The 25,687-nt window shown below is 44.5% G+C and overlaps 2 protein-coding genes across 2 annotated transcripts in view; one reads left to right on the top strand and one right to left on the bottom strand.

Annotated features, from left to right (window-relative positions):
• Positions 1-322: 322 nt before the first annotated feature.
• LOC142311214 (uncharacterized) lies at positions 323-22,076 on the bottom strand. The gene is made up of 4 exons (XM_075349421.1): positions 21,842-22,076; positions 11,704-11,804; positions 9,811-9,884; positions 323-9,621 (listed from the first exon to the last, which is right to left on the bottom strand). The coding sequence occupies exons 3-4, from the start codon at positions 9,857-9,859 to the stop codon at positions 7,556-7,558; spliced, it is 2,115 nt and encodes a 704-aa protein (XP_075205536.1). The 5' UTR covers positions 9,860-9,884; positions 11,704-11,804; positions 21,842-22,076; the 3' UTR covers positions 323-7,555.
• A 101-nt stretch (positions 22,077-22,177) lies between these two features.
• The window catches only part of LOC142311224 (gastrula zinc finger protein XlCGF66.1-like), a 31,787-nt gene continuing 28,277 nt past the window's right edge, over positions 22,178-25,687 (top strand). Inside the window, exon 1 of the mRNA XM_075349441.1 lies at positions 22,178-22,239. The gene's annotated coding sequence lies outside the window, so the exon portion shown is untranslated. The remainder of the gene's footprint in view (positions 22,240-25,687) is intronic.

The raw sequence follows: 25,687 nt of genomic DNA, 5'->3' as shown, positions 1-25,687 counted from the left end.
TGTATGTCATTACCATGTTCACAAGGGTTCAATGTGGGGAATGATAAGAATGTTGGGTTAAGGGGTCGCTGCTTTCCTTTGCTTTATCTTGACATGTTATGGTTATTGATTTTAAAAACTGGTATGGCATTTGGGATGATCAAACATGACAATGTAATGTTTTTGAATTGAATTTACAATGCTGAATTCGCTTATGCCAGTGTTATGTTATTGAAAAATTTGAATAAAAATATAGTTAAAAAAAAAAAAAAGCCATTCTAGCCTCCCGTGCTGCAACAAATAGTCAGGAATGACACTTCTGATTCCTTTTTTTTTCCCAGCAAAGATATCCTGTTGTTCATTTTGCATTTCTTCTTTCATGTTTTTGACTGTTTGTTACTAAAGGCTAATGGTCAGAAATTACACTTCTTTTTCTTTGTGTTTTTCCCAGTAAAGATATCCTGTTGTTCATTTAGGATTTCTTCTTTCATTAGTTTTTTGACTGTTTGTTACTAAAGACTTTTCCAATCTGGGCATTATATCAGACTTTGCCTGAGCAGTTCTTTTCATTCTTTATAATACCTAGACATTTTATGTAATGGATAACTTTTCCAATCTGGGCGCCTAGACATTTTATGTAATGGCTAACTTTCCAATCTGGGCCCCTAGACATTTTATGTAATGGCTAGCGTTTCCAATCTGGGCATTATATCAGACTTTGCCTGAGCAGTTCTTGTCATTCTCTATAATATCTAGACATTTTATGTAATGTCTAGGAAAAGTATAGACCGCAGATATTTCACACCTTGCCTGAAAACGACAGGGATTTTATACATTGCATAGGTATTCTATAGAATGCTAGTTTTTCATACATTGCATGTAACATGTATATATATCTGTACGGTCACTGACAACCCCACAATAACGAAAGGAACTACTAGCTGTCACCACAAATCGTTTGTGTAGGCTGCTAGGACACCTGTTACAGGTAGCATATTACTTCAGGGATGCGGTTTACAAAGCGAGAGGAAAGAAGCTATTACATTTTATATATTTAATTCAAAAAGTAAGGAGTGTTTATAAAAATATACAAATGATATTACAAAAAGGACAAAACAATACAGTATACACAGTTACATAAAATGGTAAAAGAAAAGAAATTGACCTGTGGGTGCACAATTCTCTTTTTGGAGGAAAGCTTTCCTATTAGGAATTATGGAAAAATCCTACACCAGAGTGCATCTTCCAGCATCAAACAAAGGTGTCAACTCATACATCTATATTTATTAAAGAGCAGTCACTCCCACAGACCTCCCTTGAGGGCCTCAGATGGGGCTGGTCATGGGAGGTGGCTCCAGGCCCTAGAAAATTATAAGATCCCCAAATTTCAGGATATCTTCGCCCCTGGAGGTCCCAGGTGGAAGATATCGTTATATTTCCTATCAAAATTTTACCTTTCTATAGAGATGAAACATGGCATGGATAGCATCATGGATCTGCTGGATACTAATTTGGAACTCATGATCTGGCCACACATTTATGTAATAACACGTATGCTGTTCCCCTCGGGATCACAAAGCTGAAAAGGTGTTTACCATAATTACAGTGGAACCTCGCTTAACGAGTAACCCAGTTAGCGAGTATTTCGCTTAACAAGCAAAGCTTGCTGTAAATTTGTAACTCCATTTACGAGCAAGCTTTGCTGTAAGACCAAAATACTCACCGCACACACACTTCTGGTTCCATACATCCACCGCGCTCTAACCCGCTCGTGCATACCGCACAAACACGCGCACACACACATATTATGCTCACCTGACCTTCCGTTCCAGCGCCGGCTTCCTGATTCTCGCAGTTCGCTACTGCAGGATGTGTATCAGGTAACCATCGCGACGAGGGAGGAACTTCCGCTGCCAGCCGCTACTCAAAGGCAGCGCTCTGGCCAATCAGAGGGAAGCGGCTCCTGCCTTTGCCGTCAGCACTTTGGCAGCGGAAGTTCCTCCCTCGTCACAATGGTTACCCAATACACATCCTGTACCGGCGAACTACAAGATCCAGAAGGCCGGCAATGGAACGGAAGGTTAGGTGAGCATAATGTGTGTGCGCGTGTTTGTACGTGTGTGGAATGGCACAATAGGGGACCAGGATGGGACATTTAACAAGTTGTGGAACGAATTGTCTGCATTGTAATGATTTCCTATGGGAAATCTTGCTTTGCTGAACGAGTAACTTGGTTAATAAGCACACTCCCAGAACGGATTGTTCTCATTAACCAAGGTTCCACTGTATGTTGGCTACAGAACCCAAATATTCATAACTGAATGCCTGCTCCGAAGAGGCTGGTTGCCGTACTTTGAAATTCAGTAGCGCAGACTCCAGAGGTGACAGAAGTGTCACTTCTCAAGTTCTGTATATACAGAACACAGGCTTTTTATGTGCTTTACATCATATTGTATCAGCTCAATTACCTGTTCACACCAGGGGGATTGTACTTCATTCAATGATGGCTGAACAGGTGACAGATATAGTGTTAGATTACAAACTCATGGTTTAGTTCCAAATTATGATGAAGCCATGTTTTAAAGGCAACCTGATAGCAGGATTTATTATAATAACTAATAACTAATTGCATTAAATGCTTGTATAAACGGAATATTTTAATCATATGCTAATCAGTTTGACTTTAGCAGTAGTGTACTTCTGCTGAGCAATCCAGCCTAGCCAGGCGATGTTACGCCCATAGAGGTTCGGTTATAGTCCCCGTTTCCTCCCAACATCCTATGTTGCACAAGTCGCTGGTGTCCTCTGTGGTGTGCACAATGATCTGCCTATTTGCCATTACTCTGGCGCCACATTACACACCTTAAGTCTGACTGGCCACTCCTTGTCAGGTCCGCAAGATACTCAGCAGTGCAGCAAATCTGCAGAGAGACCTTTTTGCTCTGTGCTGTGGTCTTCTCCCTGTTTGCCACTGCATGCCATCTTAGTACTATACGCTAGGGCAGTGGCAAAGAGGGAGATCACAATGTAGATCAAACCTAGCTCTTCTCACAGTGGATGTGCTGTGCATTAAGCTGAGCGGGCACGTAGTGGCATATAAGACGACGTTCACTGTATGAGCCACTACCTCCCGGCTCAGCATGGTAACAGATTGCAGAGCGAAGCACTCAGCCAGTCAGGCTTTTCTGGTATAAGGCCCTGTGCGCACTGGAAAACGGAATTGTCTTAAGAAAATTCCGCAGGGTCTGAAAGATTACCGCACATGCGGTAAAAAACCGCACCCAAAAACCGCATGTGGTTTGCCGCGGTTTTACCGCAGAATTGTTCGCGGTATTGCCGCGTGCGGGTTGGTACATGTGTTTTAATGCATTCAATGCAATAAAGCACATTGAAAAAAGAAAAAAAAGTAATTTCCTTCTGAGATAGATAGCAGACAGATAAATAGACAGATAGAAGAATAGATAGAGGGATAGAGTCCCTGTGAGCACACGCTGCATTTCTCCCGAGCGGTAGTGAGTTCACATTACCGGCCATGGGAAATGCCCTGTGGTTACCTCTCTGCTGTCTCGTTGCGAGGCTGCATTCAGCGCTGTGTGTCAGTCGCGGCTGGATGCAAGCATCGGAGGACGTGGATTACGCCGGAGCTGTGTGTTTCGGGGGGGTTAATAAAGGGGTGAAAGAGGAGGCTTTTTTGTGTTTTATTTAAAATAAAGGATTTTTCGGTGTGTGTGTTTTTTCATGGGTTTGATCATGTCAGCTGTCACATAGATGCTGCCATGATCAAGCCTGGACTTAGTGGCCGGCGATCTGCCGACATTGACTCCTTATATTGCCCTGAATGCCACCGCATCACGGCAACAGGAAGAGCCGGGGACACTCCGGAACTGCCGCATAATGGATGCGACAGTCCCAAGGCAGCTGCGGGCTAATATTCTCGGCTTGGGGGGGGGCATTAACCCTGGCCCTCGCCCTCCCCAGCCTGAGAATACTGGGCCGCCGCTGTGTGTTTACCTCGGCTGGAAGGTAAATAAATATACGGCGGAGCCCACGTGTTTTTTTTTTCTATATGTCCGTTTGATTTGTATGTGTATTCTATATGTCTGTGTGTGTGTGTGTGTGTGTTTACTCTCTGCACGGCTTCTTCTTCCTGTCATGACATCACTTCCCTGCAAACCGCAGGGCAGCGATGAACATTATGTCCCGAAACCCCGAAATACCGGAGGGAATAAAGCAGGAAAATGCAATGAACCACACAGATTTTGTTGCCTGCGTTATTCCCTGCGGGATTTCATGATTACATGGCAGTCAATGGAGTGAAATACCGCAGCGACGTGCGGAAAAGAAGTGACATGCAATTGTTTTTGCTGCGGGAATCCCGCAGCAAAACATGCAGCTGTCAAAATCCGCATAGAGCGCACAGCATTTTTTTTTCCCATAGGTTTTGCTGGTGAATCACTGCAGAGATGTTATGAACATAACACTCAGCGAAACATGCAGCAAAACCGCAGGAAATCTGCGGCAAAAACCGGCAAGTGCGCACAGGGCCTTAGACATCAAGTTATCATTTTATTCAGCTTTCTATAATCTGCATACCCTTTTAGACAACTAAGGTGAGCTAACTGACATATTTCCTTTAACTGCAGGTTAAGTGGTTAGACACTCTACTAGCCTCCACAACCCCAGAACACATTCATGAAGTGCTGGATGAGTTCTCATGCCTGAAAGAATGTCTGCAATGTAGGACTACGCCCATTAATCAAGTGCTATTATAAAACTATGCTAAAAGCTGTAAAACCTTACTAAGGCTATGTGCCCACGCTGCGGATTTACCGCGGATTTTGCCGCGGATTTACCGCGGATTTTCCGAAAATCTGCAGCAGCGGCACTTCCAAGCCATTTCAATGGCATTTTGGAAATGCTGTGTCCATGCTGCGGATTTTTCCGCGGCGGATTTGCCGCGGATTTTGATCCGGAAAAATCTGCAGCATGTCAATTATTGTTGCGGATTTTGGTGCGGATTTTGGGTATAGAATGGGGAAAGAAAAAAATAAATCCGCATCAAAATCCGCGGTAAATCCGCGGCAAAAATAAGGTGCGGATTTGCCGCGAAAGTCGCGGATTTTCATGCAGAAAAATCCGCAGGTACATTCTACCGTGGACACATAGCCTAAGTGAGAAAATTTAAAATGCTGGGAGACATTGGAAACCATGGTTTGGCTATCTAAATACTCAGCAATACTATGCGTATGTACTACTATACACCTTCTACAAGCAACAGTACTAATAATACTCTTTTAGAAGGGTCGTCACTTGCCATATTGCTTTTCATTTGAACAATTCCCCCTTCCTGGCTACTCGTAGCCAATATAGAAACTGAATATTTCAAATTTGATTTTTCTATACACATTGTCACACAGTTTTGCTTAAAACTTGCCAAGTGTCATGGTGGCATCAGACACCGTTCACACTACAGATTCTGACACTCCACCCTATGGTTTCTCTGGTGTTTATAAATTACACAGGCAGTCCTGGGCGTCGAACAACTGTGTGCTCAATTATGGTCAGGCTTGCAAGAGTAAAGGCCGCTTTACACACAGCGATATCGCTAGCGATCGCACCCGCCCCCATCGTGCGTGCGTCACGGGTAAATCGCTGCTCGTGGCAAACAATATCGGTAATACGCGTCACGCACATACCTTCCTAACGACGTTGCTGTGGCTGCCGAACAAACTCTTTTTTAAGGGGGAGGTTTGTGCGGCGTCACAGAGAAGTCATACAGCGGGCTACCAATAGAAGCGGAGGGGCGGAGAGCAGCCGCATTATCGTCACTCCCACCTCATTGCCGGAGGACGCAGGAACGCTGTTGTTCATCGTTCCCGGGGTGTCACATGTAGCGATGTGTGCTGCCTCAGGAGCGAAGAACAACCTGCGTCCTAAAAGATCAACGATATTTTGAAAATGAACAAGAAGTCCGCAATCAACGATTTATCCCTTATTTCGGATCATTAGCGGTCGCTCATAGGTGTCACACGCAACAATGTCGCTATCAACGCCGGATGTGAGTCACGAATCCATGACCCCAGCGATATCTCGTTAGCGATGTTGTTGCGTGTAACAGGGCCTTTAGTCTCTGCTAGCCTGCTGGTTACCTCTGGGATCACATATTGTTGGAAACCTATCACATTTACTCCCTGCCTTTTTAAGATGGTGGAATCTGTCTTCCCATGCAGATTATAGTTTATTGCAGCATTGGTCTGTGTGCTGATGTGTCCCAGTCCTGCTGGTCATTATATTGCATGGTGCTTGAAGTTGTTGGGGTGTTCTCTTGTCGTTTCCTCCCTGCTCCTATTTTCCTACTTGCCTCTTTTTTTTTTCTTTGTGTGAGCGTGCAGTGAGAGAGAGAGAGAGTTTTGGTTTCCCATATTTGTCTATTTCTGGTGGTATTATCACACTCCTGTCCCGGCCATCCCCTGCTGTAGGGAGGAAGTGGGTAGAAGATCAGGGCATGGTCAGGCTGGTGGCTCAGACATCCTCACCTTCAGAGGTAACTCTGAAATAAGTGATAGCTAGTGCCCCTCCAGTCTGAGGGCCAGTCTAAGAGACCCAGTCCCCTGCTCTCCCATATCATCATGAGGCACATTTACAACAAAATGTACAAAATCATTAAAAATGCATTAAAAACTAACATACTCCACAGTATTTTATATACTTCACTGTAAACAGTCTTGTTACAGGATAATAACAGGAATCTGTGGACAGCATAATAGAGAAGAAAGTGAGCAGAATTAGATATAAGTTTGTTGGAAAAGATTAAATACAACTTTCATTCTATTCACTGAAATCCCTGTTTGTACGTATATAGGGCGGCACGGTGGCTCAGTGGTTAGCACTGCAGTCATGCAGCGCTGGGGTCCTGGGTTCAAATCCCACCAAGGGCACCATCTGCAAGGAGTTTGTATGTTCTCCCCGTGTTTGCATGAGTTTCCTCCGGGTACTCCGGTTTCCTCCCACACTCCAAAGACATACAGATAGGGACTCTAGATTGGCAATACTGTCCCCATTGGGGCTCACAATGTATGTAAAGCGCTGTGGAATTAATAGCGCTATATAAATTGATAAAATTATTATTATTATTAATTATATGTATTAGTGGGCGGTTCTAATCAGTGATTGACAGCTCTCCCTCCAGTTCTAATCAGTGATTGACAGCTCTCTCTCCATGCAGTCATACTTAGACTCTCAAATACTGAATAGGACCCCCCACTGGACTTGTGCATTCAGTTTCTGTGTATAAAATGCTAATTCTATTGAAACCTTTCCCATAAAAATGTATTTCAATCTGATCAGCTCTATAGCACCCTGTCTGCAGATCAGACACCATTTAAAATTGACAGGCTCCCTTTAAAGTAATTAAGAAGTAATTTTGAAGTTTTGAATTTCATACACTCTCCTTTCTGATGGAAGGAATATTCTTCCACTATCAGTCAATGATCATGTATTTAACCAGAGCAGTTTCATCTAAACATTCTTTCCCACACACAGAACATGGCAATGTCTGTTCAACAGAAAAACTGTCTTACTGTCTCTCAATCTGTGTTTTACAATCAAAGAGCTCTTCACGTTCGGGAAAAGACTTGACCAACTTCTTGACATGAACTTGTTTATGTTTAGCAAGGGTGGAACTTAAACCAAAAGATTTATCACATTCTAAACAGGAAAATGGTTTTTCTCCAGAGTGAACTCTCTGATGTGAGACCAGAGTCCATTTTTTAGTAAAATGTTTCCCACACTCCCGACATGTAAATGGGTTCTGTCCTGTGTGAGTGGGCTGGTGAACTAAGAAATCTTTGTAATGCTTGAAAAATTGGTTGCACTCAGAACATGAATAAGTATTATCTGATTTGTGAAACCTTTCATGTCTAAGAAATTGGGCCTTTTGCGAAAAAGACTTTCCACATTCAACACATGAAAACTTTTTTCCCGACGTATGGTTGGCTTGGTGTCTGATAAGTTGAGTGTAGTGAACAAAAAGCTCTCCACACTCAGAACACGAGTATGGTTTCTCACCAGTGTGGACTCTTTGATGTTTAATAAGATTTGAGCTTGTGCTAAAGTACTTTCCACACTGAGAACAGTGGAATGGCTTCTCACCAGTATGGACTCTCTGGTGGATTGTAAGAGTTGTTTTCCTATTAAAACTTTTTCCACATTCAGAACAAACATATGGTTTCTCCCCTGTGTGACTCATCAGGTGGATAGCAAGGTGGACATATTGGTTGAAGCACTTGCCACATTCAGAACATGTAAAAGGTTTTTCGCCTGTGTGAGTCCGTTCATGTATAAGAAGCTGAGACTGGTAAGAAAAGCATTTGCCACAATGAGAACATACGTGGTTCTTTTTCCCTCTATGAAGTGTCAAATGTTCTTCAAAGTTTAACTTGCTAGCAAAACATGCCTCACATTCAAGGCACTTAAAGGTGAAGTCTGTTGACTGAGCGGTCTGTTGGTTGGTGCAAAGATTAAAGTGAACATTTTTTTCTTGTAAGCCATCCCCTTTATTCACAAGTTGATAAGGAACATTTACTGCAGTTTGTTCTTTGGCGTTATTATAGTCTGTGAAATCTGCTTCATCAAATAAATCAGTTTTCTCATCATCAAAACTAGAAGGGTTTTTCTGTATGTGATCTGTTGGTGTATTATTTTTCATGTCCTTGAGGTGTCTTCCATCTTGGGAGACAGATTCCTCCCTAAGATGAGGAGATGGGTAGTGTATATCATCTGAGGGAGTACAAATTTCAGGATGTTTAATGGTTATGTCACAGGAAACTGGTTCCCCCTTAACATCAACAGACAGATGGTGTACAGTTTGATCCGTCTTTGTACAAATGATCAGGTCTATCAGGTCTTCTTGATTAAATGAGTTTGGTTCCTCTTTAATACTAGGAGATGGATGAGGTGTAGGATTTGTCTGTGTATAGGTATTGGGCACTGATAATTGTTCCTCTTCATGAGAATGTGGTTCCTCCTTAATATTAGCAGATAGATATGGTGTACAATGTACAAGTGAATATATGTTGGTTTTGGTACTGTTTCCACCGTCAGATGGTTCTGGTTCCTCTTTGATATGAGTAACTGGATACTGTTGCACATGATCTGCGAATATATTAGTATAAGGACATGTAAATTGTCCAGTCTCGAAGGAGTCCGAGTCCTTTTTAACACGAGTAGATGAAGGTAGTGGGGTATGCCCTGAAAGCATATAAGTATTAGCACCCGTGATGTTTTCTCTATCACAAGAGACTCGTTCCTCATTTATAGAAGTAGACATGCATTGTATGTGATCTTTGGGTTGATAATTGACTTGGTTTATGACATCTTCATCACAAAAGGCTGGCTCTTTCTTTACATAAGTAGATGTATAATGTTGTATAGGACCTGTGGATGTACACTTAGATGAATAAATAAGATTTCCATCCTCATAGGAGTATGGTTGTTCTTCTTTCATATGAGTTAATGGATACTGTTCTGTATGATATTGGGGAACAAAAATGTTAGTTTCACCAAGATGACCTCCACCACAAGACACAGGTTCCTCTTTAATATAAGTAACTTGATATTCAAGAACAGAATCTTTAAGTTTACCTGTTGAGAAAAAAAACATAAAAATGTGGAGACATTGGACAATATACCATCTCGGCTATCACTTTTCTTTATAATCTACAATACAGACAGACCTGCATAGATAACTACATGTTGTAAAGATATAGACATACAGTAACTATGGTAGACACAAGGAAATTCTGTATGGTGATGGACAGCAAAATATCTTACATAGCGATTTGAGGGATTGGTCACTTTCCACCATGATGACTTCCTTCATGTGTCTCTTTTCAGTGCATTCAACCCTTTAAAAAAAAAAAATAAATAAATTAATTAATAACATATATACAGGGCCTTGCGAAAGTATTCGGCCCCCCTTGAATTTTTCAACCTTTTCCCACATTTCAGGCTTCAAACAAAGATAAAAATTTTAATGTTACGGTGAAGAATCAACAACAAGTGGATACAATTGTGTAGTTGAACGAAATGTATTGCTTATTTTAAACTTTTTTAAAAAATAAATAACTGAAAATTGGGGCGTGCAATATTATTCGTCCCTTTTACTTTCAGTGCAGCAAACTCACTCCAGAAGTTCATTGAGGATCTCTGAATGATCCAATGTTGTCCTAAATGACTGATGATGATAAATATAAGCCACCTGTGTGTAATGTAGTCTCCATATACATGCACCTGCTCTGTGATAGTCTCAGTGTTCTATTTAAAGCACATAGAGCATCATGAAGACCAAGGAACACAACAGGCAGGTCCGTGATACTGTTGTGGAGAAGTTTAAAGCCAGATTTGGTTACAAAAAGATTTCCACAACTTTAAACATCCCAAGAAGCACTGTGCAAGCGATAATATTGAAATGGAAGGAGTATCTTACCACTGCAAACCTACCATGACCCGGCCGTCCCTCAAAACTTTCATCTCAAACAAGGAGAAGACTGATCAGAGATGCAGCCAAGAGGCCCATGATCACTCTGGATGAACTGCAGAGATCTACAGCTGAGGTGGGAGAGTCTGTCCATAGGACAACAATCAGTCGTACACTGCACAAATCTGGCCTTTATGGAAGAGTGGCAAGGAGAAAGCCATTTCTCAAAGAGATCAATAAAAAGTGTCGTTTAAAGTTTGCCACGAGCCACCTGGGAGACACACCAAACATGTGGAAGAAGGTGCTCTTTTCAGATGAAACCAAAATCAAACTTTTTGGGCACAATGCAAAACGATATGTTTGGCGTAAAAGCAACACAGCTCATCACCCTGAACACACCATCCCCACTGTCAAACATGGTGGTGGCAGCACCATGGTTTGGGCCTGCTTTTCTTCAGCAAGGACAGGGAAGATGGTTAAAATTGATGGGAAGATGAATGAAGCCAAATACAGGACCATTCTTGAAGAAAACCTGTTGGAGTCTGCAAAAGACCTCAGACTGGGATGGAGATTTGTCTTCCAACAAGACAATGATCCAAAACAAAGCAAAATCTGCAATGGAATGGTTCACAAATAAACGTATCCAGGTTTTAGAATGGCCAAGTCAAAGTCCAGACCTGAATCCAATCGAGAATCTGTGGAAAGAGCTGAAAACTGCTGTTCACAAACACTCTCCATCCAACCTCACTCAGCTCTAGCTGTTTGCAAAGGAAGAATGGGCAAGAATTTCAGTCTTTTGATGTGCAAAACTGAGAGAGACATACCCCAAGCGACTTGCAGCTGTAATCGCAGCAAAAGGTGGCACTACAAAGTATTAACTTAAAGGGGACGAGTAATATTGTACGCCCCAATTTTCAGTCATTTATTTTTTAGAAAAGTTTAAAATAAGCAATAAATTTCGTTCAGCTTCACAATTGTGTCCACTTGTTGATTCTTCACCATAAAATTAAATTTATTTTATCTTTATGTTTGAAGCCTGAAATGTGGGAAAAGGTTGAAAAATTCAAAAGGGGTGGAATACTTTCACAAGGCACTGTAATATATATATATATATATATATATATATATATATATATATATATATATATACACATACACACATATACACCTAAGATCCTAATGCACACAATGATGTATTAACCTATACAGACTCATTCAACTATGGCATTATAACCAATAGTACTCACCTCTACAGTCAGCAACTCAAGCTGTTCTTAGCCAGTTCTAGGCTCTTCGTTTCGTGGTTTCACTCATTTTTTCTTAGTTTGGTGGAGACTCTATGATGCTCCTACATACAAAGAAATATTACAAATTATAACTGCCTGCAGTACAATGATAAAATCTCTGATTCCATAAATATGGACACGTGGTTAAGAATGCAATGAACTGTCAGTGGAGGCGGTAAATATTTCATAGGCGGGGAAGAGAGATAAGGCACTGATTGTCAGGAGTCCTTACACAATATACATTTAGCCAGTCTTACTGGAATCACGTTTGGTTGCGTTTTGTTTAATGAGGTGCATTATAAGGGCGCATTCAGACGACTGTATAAAACAGAATGAAATTTGACTGCAATTCCCGGACTGGCCGCACGTCTCCGGACCCGAGAGTGACAGTTGCATAGAAATATATGAAGCTGTCACGCTCAGGTCGGAAGAGCTATGGCCAGTGTGAGTAATTCATACAGTTGTATGAATGTATCCTAACCATCAGTCCCAATAATCACCATCACCAGGGCTAGAGATCTACATACAATGAGAGTCTGATGCCCTAACTACTAAATATATAAGGATTAAAGGGCTTGTCTGACAGTCATTTTCCTTTCTCGCCTTTTCATTGGGGGACACAGACAGTGGGTATTATGATGTTTCCAGGGAGGCGAGACACTAGATTTGAAAAAGTGTTAGCTCCTCCCCCCACAGCATATACCCTAGCTAGGCAGAAAACTAGCTCAGTTTTTTTCTAGTGTCAGCAGGGAGGCTGACATGTCTGGCCTGAGCTCTACCAAGTGCTTTAGGCCAGCTTATTTTGTTTTTATTTTTACTTTTTATTTTGTTTTTTCTTATTCATTCTATTTTTGATAGGGGCAATACCAGGGTGCCTGCCACCCTCGTTCCCCCCGCTTACGGGCAGAGGAAACCTGGCGTGCACAAGCAGTCAGTCAGTCTTCCCTCGCGCCCAAGTGGTCGGGTCTGCGTACCCCTCCAGGCTCCCTGGAAGCACCTCACACCAAGGTAGCTCCAGAGGGCTAAGCAGAGCCGAGGACCTGCTTAAGCCGAAGATGCGTCCCCGAGATCCCCGCATCCCCGGACTGACGCGTCTTCAGACGGAGCCAGGAGCTGGTAGGGAGACGACGAGTCATCTGTCCCCTGCATCCAAACCGCCGCCTGAAAAGGCGCCGGTGGGGCCATGCAGGCCGTGATCCCGGGGAGTCTCATTAATTTAGCCCCCGGCGTCGGCCTGCATTCTAGCAACGCCCCCTCTCACTGCTCTGGAGGCCGCTCCCTCAGTCGCAGTGGCTCTCCTTCTGATTGGCCATCATGTTAGTCCCAGCCCTGGGACCAATCAGCCTCCGGGGGCCGTCTCTCTCCTCCATGTTGCCAGAAACGCTGGATGCCATTTTCCACGTGGGGAGCAGACACTGGTGAGATTGCCTCCTTGGCTCTGCACTTCCGCAGCGCTATATACCACTCTGCTCAGCGTTATATCGCTGTCTCTCTAGCGGTGTGCGCCTGCTGGCTAGCGGTGTATATCAGCTGTTAGCGGTATATACTGACTCTGCCTGCAGGTATATGCCGATTGTTTGACAGTATATGCCATTTTGCTATCGGTATATACCGGCTCTGCATAGCAGTCACGTTATAATACTGCTAGTGGCTCCTCACTTATATAACAGCGGCATAACCCTATCCCTATAGGGCTGTAGGACTCTGTTACTGACATGCGTAACCGCATGGGTGATAAACCTTCCCAGGCGTCCTCTACGGACCTGCACTATGCCTGTACCACCTGTGGACGCTCGTTTTCTAATGGCCGAAGCTATCCACTATGCCGGGGCTGCGATGCCCCTACTACCGTGTCACAACATAATGCGTTGCCGGACCAGGATGCCGTGCAGTCTTTGGATTCTGCTCCGGCCATCGGCCAGGCAGCACCCCCGTCTGATGACGTAATGCCTGCATGGGCTCTTCTAATGTCTAAAAGGATAGAGGACCTTGTTGCTCAGATATCCCAGCCTTCCACAGGCTCCCACAGCCTTCCCCCGGCTCAGGTCCCTCAGAGGAGCCCGCCTGCTTCGTCTGGTCCCTCTTCCCCAGAACGTAAAAAGGCTGTTTCCAAAAGGCGCCACTGCGACCTTTACGCCTCATCCGACTCGGACGATGGTCAGTCTGACCCAGGCTCCGTGACTTTTAGTAGTCACGATTCCCAAAACTCTGGTTCTGATTCAGATGTCCCTTCTGAGTCTAGGCATATATAAGACACACTAATTTCGGCTGTCAATCACTCTGTCGATTTCTGATCAGCCTCCGGACCCGACTTCTCAGTCGGCAATCAAGCGGGCCAAGAAGCCTCCTAAGTCCTTTGCCCAGGATCCGGTTTTTCGTTAAATTATATCTAAACGGTGGGATCACCCTGATAGAAGGTTTAATAAAAAAAAAACCTTCACTTCATTTGCTTATCCTTTTCCATCTGAAATGGTTGAGCCCTGGTCAGTACCCCCCCCCCCGTTGTGGATCCGCCAGTATCCAAACTGGCTACACACACTCATATCTGTTTCAGACAACGCGTCTCTCAAGGACTCGTCCGACCGCGCAGTTGATGCTGCGGTCAAATCTATTTTCCAGGCTTCGGGCTCCTCTCTTCGCCACCTGTTTGCCTTGACATGGGTCACGAGAGCTATGGGTGTGTGGAGTAAGAACCTGCGCAGGATGCTTCGCTCTTGTAATATTCCTCCGGAGGCTTTTGAGATCCTTGACTTGTTCTCTCTAGCCTCTAATTATTTTCTTCACGGCTCCCTAGATGCAGTTGGTTTGTCAGCCCTAACGGCAGCCAATGCTGTCTTTGCCCGCAGAGTCCTTTGGCTAAAGATATGGAATGCAGACAGTGCCTCCAAGAAATCCCTGTCCATACTCCCCCTTCCATGGCCTTTGTCTGTTTGGAGAATCCTTAGACAAACTCATATCCGAGACGACGGGTGGTAAAAGTATCATTCTACCACAAAAGCGGCCTATATCCAGGAATTTAAAAAAAATCTTCTTGGTGCAGGCAGTCCTTTCGGCCTGCCTCCCAAAAACCATCAGCCCAAGGATCGTCCCAACACTCAGATCGAGGATCCGGTCCCTCAAGGGGCTCTTCCTGGCGTTCCCACTCCAAGCAACCTAATCCCAAAGGACCTCGCCCTATAAAAGGACGCCCTCAGCATGACGCCAGGTATCCCTCAGATCCGACTCCTGTTGGAGGGCGGCTTCTGCTTTTTCGGGATATCTGGCTAGACCACACTCACGATGCTTGGGTTCGAGAAATCGTCACCTCAGGTTACAAGATCGATTTCCATTCCCTGCCGGCCAACAGGTTTCTGCGTTCGTCTTCCAAAGTCCAAAACGCAAAGCCAGGCCTTATTTCAGGCCATAGCCTCTTTACAGAAGGCAAACGTTATCATTCCAGTGCCCCTGGAACAGCGCGGCAAAGGTTTCTATTCAAACCTTTTTGTCATTCCCAAAAAAGATGGCTCTGTCCGCCCTATCTTGGACCTCAAAAGGCTGAACAGGTTCGTACGGATTCGGACCTTCTGAATGGAATCATTAAGAGCAGTGCTAGCCGCCATGGAACCGGGAGAATTCCTAGCTTCCATAGACGTTCAAGATGCCTATTTACACAGTCCCATATGTGTATCTCATCAATGGTTCCTTCGTTTTGCTGTAGGACACCGTCATTTCCAATTCAGGGCCCTCCCCTTTGGGCTGGCCACCACGCTTCGGGTCTTCACAAAGGTCATGGCGGCCGTCATGTCCATTTTACACCCCAGAGGCGTCCTGGTCGTTTCCTATTTGGACGACCTTCTTGTCAAAGGGAGCTCTCTTCCAGTTTGCTCAGAAAGCGTGCAGATTTGCCTAGACACGTTGTCAAGGCTAGGGTAGCTTATCAACTTCAACAAGTCATCCCTCATTCCTTATCAGCGCATCACCTTTTTAGGTATGCTGATAGACACGGCTCAGTCCCGGATTTTTTTCCAGAAGAAAAGAGGTCTTCTCTGATCCGGGCCGCCCAATCCCTCCGCTCTCGCCGTTACACATCCCTTCGGAATGGCATGAGAGTGTTAGGCAAGATGCTGGCAGTCATGGAAGCCATGTCTTTTGCCCAATTCCATCTGCGCCCTCTACAACTGGATCTTCTATCCTCCTGGGACAAGAATCCAGCTTCTCTAGACCAGTCACTCCGCCGTTCTCGCACTGCGCGCAGCTCCCTTGTCTGGTGGACTCAAGTCTCATCCCTATCTCAAGGGAAGTCCTTGAGGCTGGGGGGTGGTGTTTCTCCACCACACTGTTCACGGATGCTGGTCTCCTTCCGAGCGCTCCCTGCACATCAACGTTCTAGAGATCAGAGCCATATTTTTGGCCCTTCAGAACTTTCAGCCCTTACTATTGGGCCTCCCTGTTCGGATCCAGTCAGACAATGCCACGGCTGTGGCTTACATCAACCGTCAGGGAGGAACTCGCAGCAAGGCAGCGATGAAAGAAGTATCCAGGATTCTTCTTTGGGCAGAGATGCACATCCCCGTTAATTCAGCTGTCCATATTCCGGGGGTAGACAACTGGGCCGCGGACTTTCTCAGCAGGCAAGGTCTAGCGGCAGGGGAATGGTCCCTCCATGACGAAGTGTTCCATCAGATCACTCTTCGTTGGGGACTCCTAGATGTGGACCTCATGGCGCCTCGGATGAACGCCAAAATACATCCCTTCATATCCCGGTTGAGAGACCCGCTAGTGATCGGCTCAGACGCTCTAATCTTTCAGTGGGCGCAGTTTCGCCTACCCTACATCTTCCCTCCGTTAACTCTCATTCTGAGAGTAATCAAGAAAATCAAAGCGGAGGGAATCCCGGTGATCCTCGTGGCCCCGGATTGGCCCAGAAGAGCCTGGTACCCAGAGCTTCTCCAACTTCTCAGCGACACTCCCTGGCGTCTCCCCGACCGCCCGGATCTTCTGTCGCAAGGTCCAATATTCCACCAGAATACAGCACAGCTGCATTTGACAACGTGGCACTTGAATACTTGATTCTAGCCAAGTCAGGTCTTTCTTCTAAGGTGGTTCATACCATGCTTAATGCTCGAAAGCCCTCCTCCGCCAGTATCTATCACAGGACCTGGAAGACCTATCTTTCCTGGTCTGACCGTCATAATCGGTCGCCCCTTGCCTTTTCAATTTTTAACGTTCTTGCCTTTCTGCAAGACGGTCTGGACTCGGGACTGGCTATCAGTACCCTTAAGGAACAAGTTTCTGCCTTGCCTTGCATTCTTCCAGAAGCAGCTGGCTTCTCGTCCTCAGGTCCGTACCTTTCTTCAAGGGGTAGCGCATTTGGTCCCTCCTTATCGCCACCCCTTAGATCCCTGGGATCTGAATTTGGTTCTCGGAGCTCTTCAGCTTCCTCCTTTCGAACCTTTGAGAGAAATCTCTCTTCAACAACTGTCTTGGAAGGTTGCCTTTTTAGTCGCCATTACCTCTATCAGGCGAGTGTCCGAACTTGCGGCCCTTTCCTGTCATTCACCTTACCTGATATTTCATCATCATAAGGTGGTCCTTCGGCTTTCCCCAGCCTTTCTTCCGAAGGTCGTATCTTTTTTCCACTTAAACGAGGACATTGTGTTGCCGTCATTCTGCCCGGCCCCGGTCCACTCCTTTGAAAAAGCCCTTCACACTCTAGATCTCGTCAGGGCTCTGCGGATCTACATCTCCAGAACAGCGCCGTTGCGCAAGTCCGATGCCCTCTTCGTCCTCTCAGAAGGGCACAAAAAGGGCAACCAGGCTTCTAAATCCACGATTTCTCGATGGATCAGGACTGCCATCTGTGAGGCTTACAAAGCACGAGGTTCTGTTCCCCCTCAATCTGTGCGGGCCCACTATACGCGAGCAGTGGGTGCTTCCTGTGCTAGCCGCCATCAGGCTTCGGTGGCCCAACTCTGCAAGGCCGCTACCTGGTCCAGTGTGCACACGTTTACAAAATTCTACAGAGTGCATACGCATGTTTCCACAGATGCTGCTCTTGGAAGACAAGTCCTTCAGGCGGCAGTGGCCCATTTATAAGTGGCCACTGCTTGGTTTTTGACAGTGTTTTGATATGTGTTCACTGCAGTTGCAGTTGTTAGTCAGCTCTTAGTCTGATGTTACACACTGTTAATAGTTCAGTTCCCACCCAGGGACTGCTTTGGGACGTCCCACGGTCTGTGTCCCCCAATGAAAAGGCGAGAAAAGAAATGACATTTTTGTGTACTCACCGTAATATGTCTTCCTTGGAGCCTTTCATTGGGGGACACAGCTCCCACCCTTGTGGTTTTGGTTATCCTTTTCCTACTGCTTTTACACCAAACTGAGCTAGTTTCCTGCCTAGCTAGGGTATATGCTGTGGGGGGAGGAGCTAACACGTTTTCAATCTAGTGTCAAGCCTCCCTGGAGACACCATAATACCCACTGTCTGTGTCCCCCAATGAAAGGCTCCAAGGAAGACATTATACGGTGAGTACACAAAAATGTCATTTTTTTGAGGCATCTATTGATTAAAAATAATAAGTAGGGCTCATGCAAACAAGTATTATAGGCTGTCCATGTAAAAATCAGAGCTTACATTGCCATAATTATTTACCTAGGAAATGGTGTTTGATCCTGTACTTTTTAAAAGGTTGATGATCTATTTCTATGGATGTCACACAAATGTAAAATACAGATACATGGATGAAAAATATGAGTTTTCAGAAAAGAATATCTGATTGTTCATATACTCGTTTGTGTGCAGCCTTATAGGCTATGTGTGCACTATGACGTTTTTGCACTTCTCAAAGACGCTGCATTTTTGGCTGCAAAAAACACACAAAAACGCACCTGCGGCAAAAACGCAGCGGTAGAAACGCATGCGGTTTTACCGCGTATCGGTGCGTTCTTGTTCACTGTGTTTTGCTGTGTTTTTCCAATGCATTGCATGGTTGAAAAACGCAGTAAAGCGCAGGAAAGAATTGACATGATATTTTTTTTATTTTTAGCTCAAAAACGCAGCTAAAAAAAAAAAAAAAAATGTGTGCGGACAGCAAAAATGAAAAGTCATAGACTTTGCTGGGGAAGCAAAGTCATGCAGTTTTGAGCCCAAAAACACCGCTAAAAACACTCAGTGCGCACATAGCCTTACTCTCCTTCCAGCACCCCCCAAGATTCCGCACAGGTTGCCCCAGAGGTCTAGAAGTGGATGCTTCTAGGATGATGTGCTCTTCTAGTCACCTGTCTACTGCAGCCTGACTACTGATATCTGCACAATGCAGACATGGCTTTCAGAGCGGCAAGCCCTGGACCCATGGGTGGTGGCACTGGAAGGTGTGTCTTCGGTATGGGATCTGGCTTGATTTGAGCATTATATGGCTGTCCAAGTACATATTGGATTCATTTTACAGATACATTGCCACTATTAACCTCTAGGCACTATTTGTGTTATACACATTTGAAGATGTTTTATAGACAGAAAATTCTGACACAAGAATCAAAAATTGCACCACTTTCATACGGTTGTCTGACCCCAAACTTATATTCACAGTGCAGTGCCCCCATTAATCCAGTGATGGCCACTCCTTTGTTGTTGGGTACAGAAGCGATGTCTGAAGTGGTCAGAAGTCACACCACTGCGTCAGTCATCAGATGGCTGGATGAGCCCCCATCGTAGAAACATCCGCTTCCTTAGCTGGGGCAGATCTCAGGAGCGGCGTCTGTGGGGGTGCTGGAAAGGGGGGGGGGGGGAGTATAAGGCTGGGCTTAGATCACCATGTGAAAATTAGCTGAATTTTCAACCAGAAAACGCATACAATCTTCATCTGTACTGTCATACGGGAGTTGTTCAGGTCAGATCTGTATTTACACATCCACATGATTAAATCGTTTCCTAGGTTAATGGCTGTATAGCACTCATCTGAACGAGCCATTACTCTGTTTATTATTTTCAGTCAATCCACAGCTGAAATAATATATATTTTAGTATTGGAAAACCCCATTTAACCGCTGGGCTAATGTATTTTTTCTGCACACAGAGGGTAAACAGTAACCCAGTTAGCTCTTACATTTCCTGTTGCTAGGGTTGGGGCTACTAAATGACAAATTAGACCATGTTGTTATGCACAGCGGGTTTAGGCTAGGTGCACACGTTGCATCTTTGTGGGCGGCACGGTGGCTCAGTGGTTAGCACTGCAGTCATGCAGCGCTGGGGTCCTGGGTTCAAATCCCACCAAGGACACCATCTTCAAAGAGTTTGTATGTTCTCCCTGTGTTTGCGTGGGTTTCCTCCGGGGTCTCCGGTTTCCTCCCACACTCCAAAGACATACAGATAGGTGTGATTATGAGCCCCAATGGGGACAGCGTTCCTGATGTATGTAAAGCTCTGCGGAATATGTTAGCACTATATAACAATAAAGATTTGATTTTGATTTGACCACAAAGATGCACGTTTTTGGCCCAAAAAACGCACACGCAGCAAAAACACTACATATGAAGCTCACAGCGAGCACCATAGAACATGACTGCCCACTGTGAGCTCCACGCAGCGACTGAAGTGAGCGGCGCAATCAGTGGAGACAACACTCAGGTGCTTTGAGGTCACAGGTGGAGGACTCCAGCTGTGGCCGTGGCTAACCTGACTGAGTGAAGTCACCATTGATCACACAACTCACTTCAGTCGCTGCGTGGAGGTCACAGTGGGCAGTCATGTTCTATGGCACGCTCTGTGAGCTTCAGATATAGCAGTGGTGGAAGCGATCTTGGACCTCGTATGGATGTCGGACCTGCAGGGGTGTTTGGAGCGTTAATACAGTAGTGAAAGAGGGGGATTTTTTGTCTTTTCTTTCAACTAAAGGAGTTTTCCGGTATTTGTGTTTATTTACTTTCACTTACAGATTAGTGATGGGGGGGGGGGGGGGTGTCTCAGACACCTGCCATCACTAATGTAGGACTTAGTGGCTGCTGCGGGCTGGCATTAACTTCCTCATTACCCTGATTGTCATCGAACTAGGGCAATTGGGAAGAGCCGGGTAAAGTGTCGGGACTGTCGCATCTAATGGATGCAGCAATTCCAGGCGGCTGCTGGCTGATAATTTTAGGGTGGGGGAGCCCAATAACCATGGGTAACCGCAGCCTGAGAATACCAGCTCCCAGCTGTCGGGCTTTATCTGTGCCGGTAGCATAACATGGGGTATCCCACGCCAATTTTTTTTTATTTTACTGTACTATGTAGACCCGCTCACCGGCGTCTGTGATTGGAAGCATCAGACACACTGTCACTCAGCGTGGGAGCTTGTCTGACTGCAACTAATCACAGCCATCAGTGGGCGGGGGAAGCAGTAAATATGTATGAGCCTAATGAGCAGCCCGGGGAAGAAGAATGTGAGACCGCAGGAGTAGTGTGATAGCCAGCCCGGTGACTCAGGCAAGCATGAATCACTTGCTCCTACCCCTTTCGCCGGATTCTGGTCCCCATAGACTTTATATGGGGACCAGCATCTAGCCAGATACCAGGGATCAATCCCCGCTGATCTCGTCAGCGGGGATTGATCTGTCAGTCCTCCGAAACGCAAAGACAAAATGCAAAAAAATTGACATGCTGCATCTTTGAGGTCACCACAAAGACGCAGCCAAAAAACCCTGCAATGTGCGCACAGCAAAAATTAAATCTCATAGACTTTGCTGGGGAAGGAAATGCATGCAGTTTTAGAACCAAAACTGCACCGGAAAAACAAAGGGGAAAAAACGCAGTGTGCGCACAAGGGCTTAGCGGTCTAAACATTACTGAAGAGAAGCCACTTGCTGTGGGCACATATGCCCTTCCAGGGAAGCACAGTCCTCTGGACAATATAAACGTGTCCATTACCGCTGGACTCTTCTACCAGGAAATATATCAGTCATCTTACTGCCTAATGTCACATTGTCCAGATGTGTCAGCTTGAAGTCAGTTCTTAAAGGGGTTTTCCACTTTTACAGAAGTAGACCCCACATTGTGCCAGTCTGTAGGTGGGTCTGCTCATGTTCATTGGTAGGAGGCAGAGGTGCTGCTCACACAGGCATATGGCGGAGTTCTAAGGATTACCCGGTACACGAAAGCTCCAGATGGTGGCTTCTCACAGCTCTCCCCTCCAGCAGCGCCACCTGAGCACCGTATCTCCTCCACATCCGGTTTTGCTGCCGTTCAGTGGTAGCCTCTGGCCACTTCCGGATGATGCGTTCCATACACAGGAAGTAAAATGTCACCGTCCTAAACAACCGATAAGGATAAAAAGTACTGGTTCTGTATATCGGAAAGCTAAAGAGAGTGCGAGCCCAAAGTCTAGTGTGTGCGAGGCTGTACCCAGATGTCACCCGAGAGTACCGGCACTCCTCCGCCACTATGCTGTCACCCCGCCTGTGTGAGCGAGGTCATAGGCAACACGGCCGCGACTGCTTCCGGTGTAACCTTCCGCTCCTAGTCTGCGGATAACAGGAGAGCAGGTTAGTCATAGGAGAGACACAGTGTACATGCGATCTGTATCTCTAATGTATGTGTACAGGTCTCATATATACCCTATATTTATGTATAGTCCTCATATCTGCCCTTATGTATATCGTGTACATCTACACCATCTGTGTATGTATACCCCTCATATCTGCCCTTATATATCTCCTATACATCTACATTCACAGTGTGTGTATATTCCTCATATCTGCCCTTATGTATAGCTTGTACATCTACACCATCTGTGTATGTATACCCCTCATATCTGCCCTTATATATCTCCTATACATCTACACCATCTGTGTATGTATACCCCTCATATCTGCCCTTATATATCTCCTATACATCTACGTTCCCAGTGTGTGTATACCCCTCATATCTGCCCTTATATATCTCCTATACATCTACACCATCTGTATATGTATACCCCTCATATCTGCCCTTATATATCTCCTATACATCTACGTTCCCAGTGTGTGTATACCCCTCATATCTGCCCTTATATATCTCCTATACATCTACACCATCTGTGTATGTATACCCCTCATATCTGCCCTTATATATCTCCTATACATCTACGTTCCCAGTGTGTGTATACCCCTCATATCTGCCCTTATATATCTCCTATACATCTACACCATCTGTGTATGTATACCCCTCATATCTGCCCTTATATATCTCCTATACATCTACATTCACAGTGTGTGTATATTCCTCATATCTGCCCTTATGTATAGCTTGTACATCTACACCATCTGTGTATGTATACCCCTCATATCTGCCCTTATATATCTCCTATACATCTACACCATCTGTGTATGTATACCCCTCATATCTGCCCTTATATATCTCCTATACATCTACGTTCCCAGTGTGTGTATACCCCTCATATCTGCCCTTATATATCTCCTATACATCTACACCATCTGTATATGTATACCCCTCATATCTGCCCTTATATATCTCCTATACATCTACGTTCCCAGTGTGTGTATACCCCTCATATCTGCCCTTATATATCTCCTATACATCTACACCATCTGTGTATGTATACCCCTCATATCTGCCCTTATATATCTCCTATACATCTACGTTCCCAGTGTGTGTATACCCCTCATATCTGCCCTTATATATCTCCTATACATCTACACCATCTGTGTATGTATACCCCTCATATCTGCCCTTATATATCTCCTATACATCTACACCATCTGTGTATGTATACCCCTCATATCTGCCCTTATATATCTCCTATACATCTACACCATCTGTGTATGTATACCCCTCATATCTGCCCTTATATATCTCCTATACATCTACACCATCTGTGTATGTATACCCCTCATATCTGCCCTTATATATCTCCTATACATCTACGTTCCCAGTGTGTGTATACCCCTCATATCTGCCCTTATATATCTCCTATACATCTACACCATCTGTGTATGTATACCCCTCATATCTGCCCTTATATATCTCCTATACATCTACACCATCTGTGTATGTATACCCCTCATATCTGCCCTTATATATCTCCTATACATCTACACCATCTGTGTATGTATACCCCTCATATCTGCCCTTATATATCTCCTGTACATCTACACCATCTGTGTATGTATACCCCTCATATCTGCCCTTATATATCTCCTATACATCTACACCATCTGTGTATGTATACCCCTCATATCTGCCCTTATATATCTCCTATACATCTACACCATCTGTGTATGTATACCCCTCATATCTGCCCTTATATATCTCCTATACATCTACACCATCTGTGTATGTATACCCCTCATATCTGCCCTTATATATCTCCTATACATCTACGTTCCCAGTGTGTGTATATTCCTCATATCTGCCCATATATATCGTGTACATCTACACCATCTGTGTATGTGTGTGTGTATACCCCTCATATCTGCCTATATATATATATATATATATATATATATATATCTGGTATAGCTACACAATCTGTGCATGTATGCCCTTCATATCTGCCCTTTATATCTCTCCTGTACATCTACATTCACAGTGTGTGTATATTCCTCATATCTGCCCTTATATATCTCCTGTACATCTACACCATCTGTGTGTGTATACCCCTCATATCTGCCCTTATATATCTCCTGTACATCTACACCATCTGTGTATGTATACCCCTCATATCTGCCCTTATATATCTCCTGTACATCTACACCATCTGTGTATGTATACCCCTCATATCTGCCCTTATATATCTCCTGTACATCTACACCATCTGTGTATGTATACCCCTCATATCTGCCCTTATATATCTCCTGTACATCTACACCATCTGTGTATGTATACCCCTCATATCTGCCCTTATATATCTCCTGTACATCTACACCATCTGTGTATGTATACCCCTCATATCTGCCCTTATATATCTCCTGTACATCTACACCATCTGTGTATGTATACCCCTCATATCTGCCCTTATATATCTCCTGTACATCTACACCATCTGTGTATGTATACCCCTCATATCTGCCCTTATATATCTCCTGTACATCTACACCATCTGTGTATGTATACCCCTCATATCTGCCCTTATATATCTCCTGTACATCTACACCATCTGTGTATGTATACCCCTCATATCTGCCCTTATATATCTCCTGTACATCTACACCATCTGTGTATGTATACCCCTCATATCTGCCCTTATATATCTCCTGTACATCTACACCATCTGTGTATGTATACCCCTCATATCTGCCCTTATATATCTCCTGTACATCTACACCATCTGTGTATGTATACCCCTCATATCTGCCCTTATATATCTCCTGTACATCTACACCATCTGTGTATGTATACCCCTCATATCTGCCCTTATATATCTCCTGTACATCTACACCATCTGTGTATGTATACCCCTCATATCTGCCCTTATATATCTCCTGTACATCTACACCATCTGTGTATGTATACCCCTCATATCTGCCCTTATATATCTCCTGTACATCTACACCATCTGTGTATGTATACCCCTCATATCTGCCCTTATATATCTCCTGTACATCTACACCATCTGTGTATGTATACCCCTCATATCTGCCCTTATATATCTCCTGTACATCTACACCATCTGTGTATGTATACCCCTCATATCTGCCCTTATATATCTCCTGTACATCTACACCATCTGTGTATGTATACCCCTCATATCTGCCCTTATATATCTCCTGTACATCTACACCATCTGTGTATGTATACCCCTCATATCTGCCCTTATATATCTCCTGTACATCTACACCATCTGTGTATGTATACCCCTCATATCTGCCCTTATATATCTCCTGTACATCTACACCATCTGTGTATGTATACCCCTCATATCTGCCCTTATATATCTCCTGTACATCTACACCATCTGTGTATGTATACCCCTCATATCTGCCCTTATATATC

Source organism: Anomaloglossus baeobatrachus, chromosome 5 (genome assembly GCF_048569485.1).
Source record: "Anomaloglossus baeobatrachus isolate aAnoBae1 chromosome 5, aAnoBae1.hap1, whole genome shotgun sequence".
Classification (NCBI taxonomy): Eukaryota; Metazoa; Chordata; class Amphibia; order Anura; family Aromobatidae; genus Anomaloglossus; species Anomaloglossus baeobatrachus.
The sequence above is the reverse complement of the archived record's forward strand: the minus strand, read 5'-3'. Positions and strand labels throughout refer to the sequence as shown.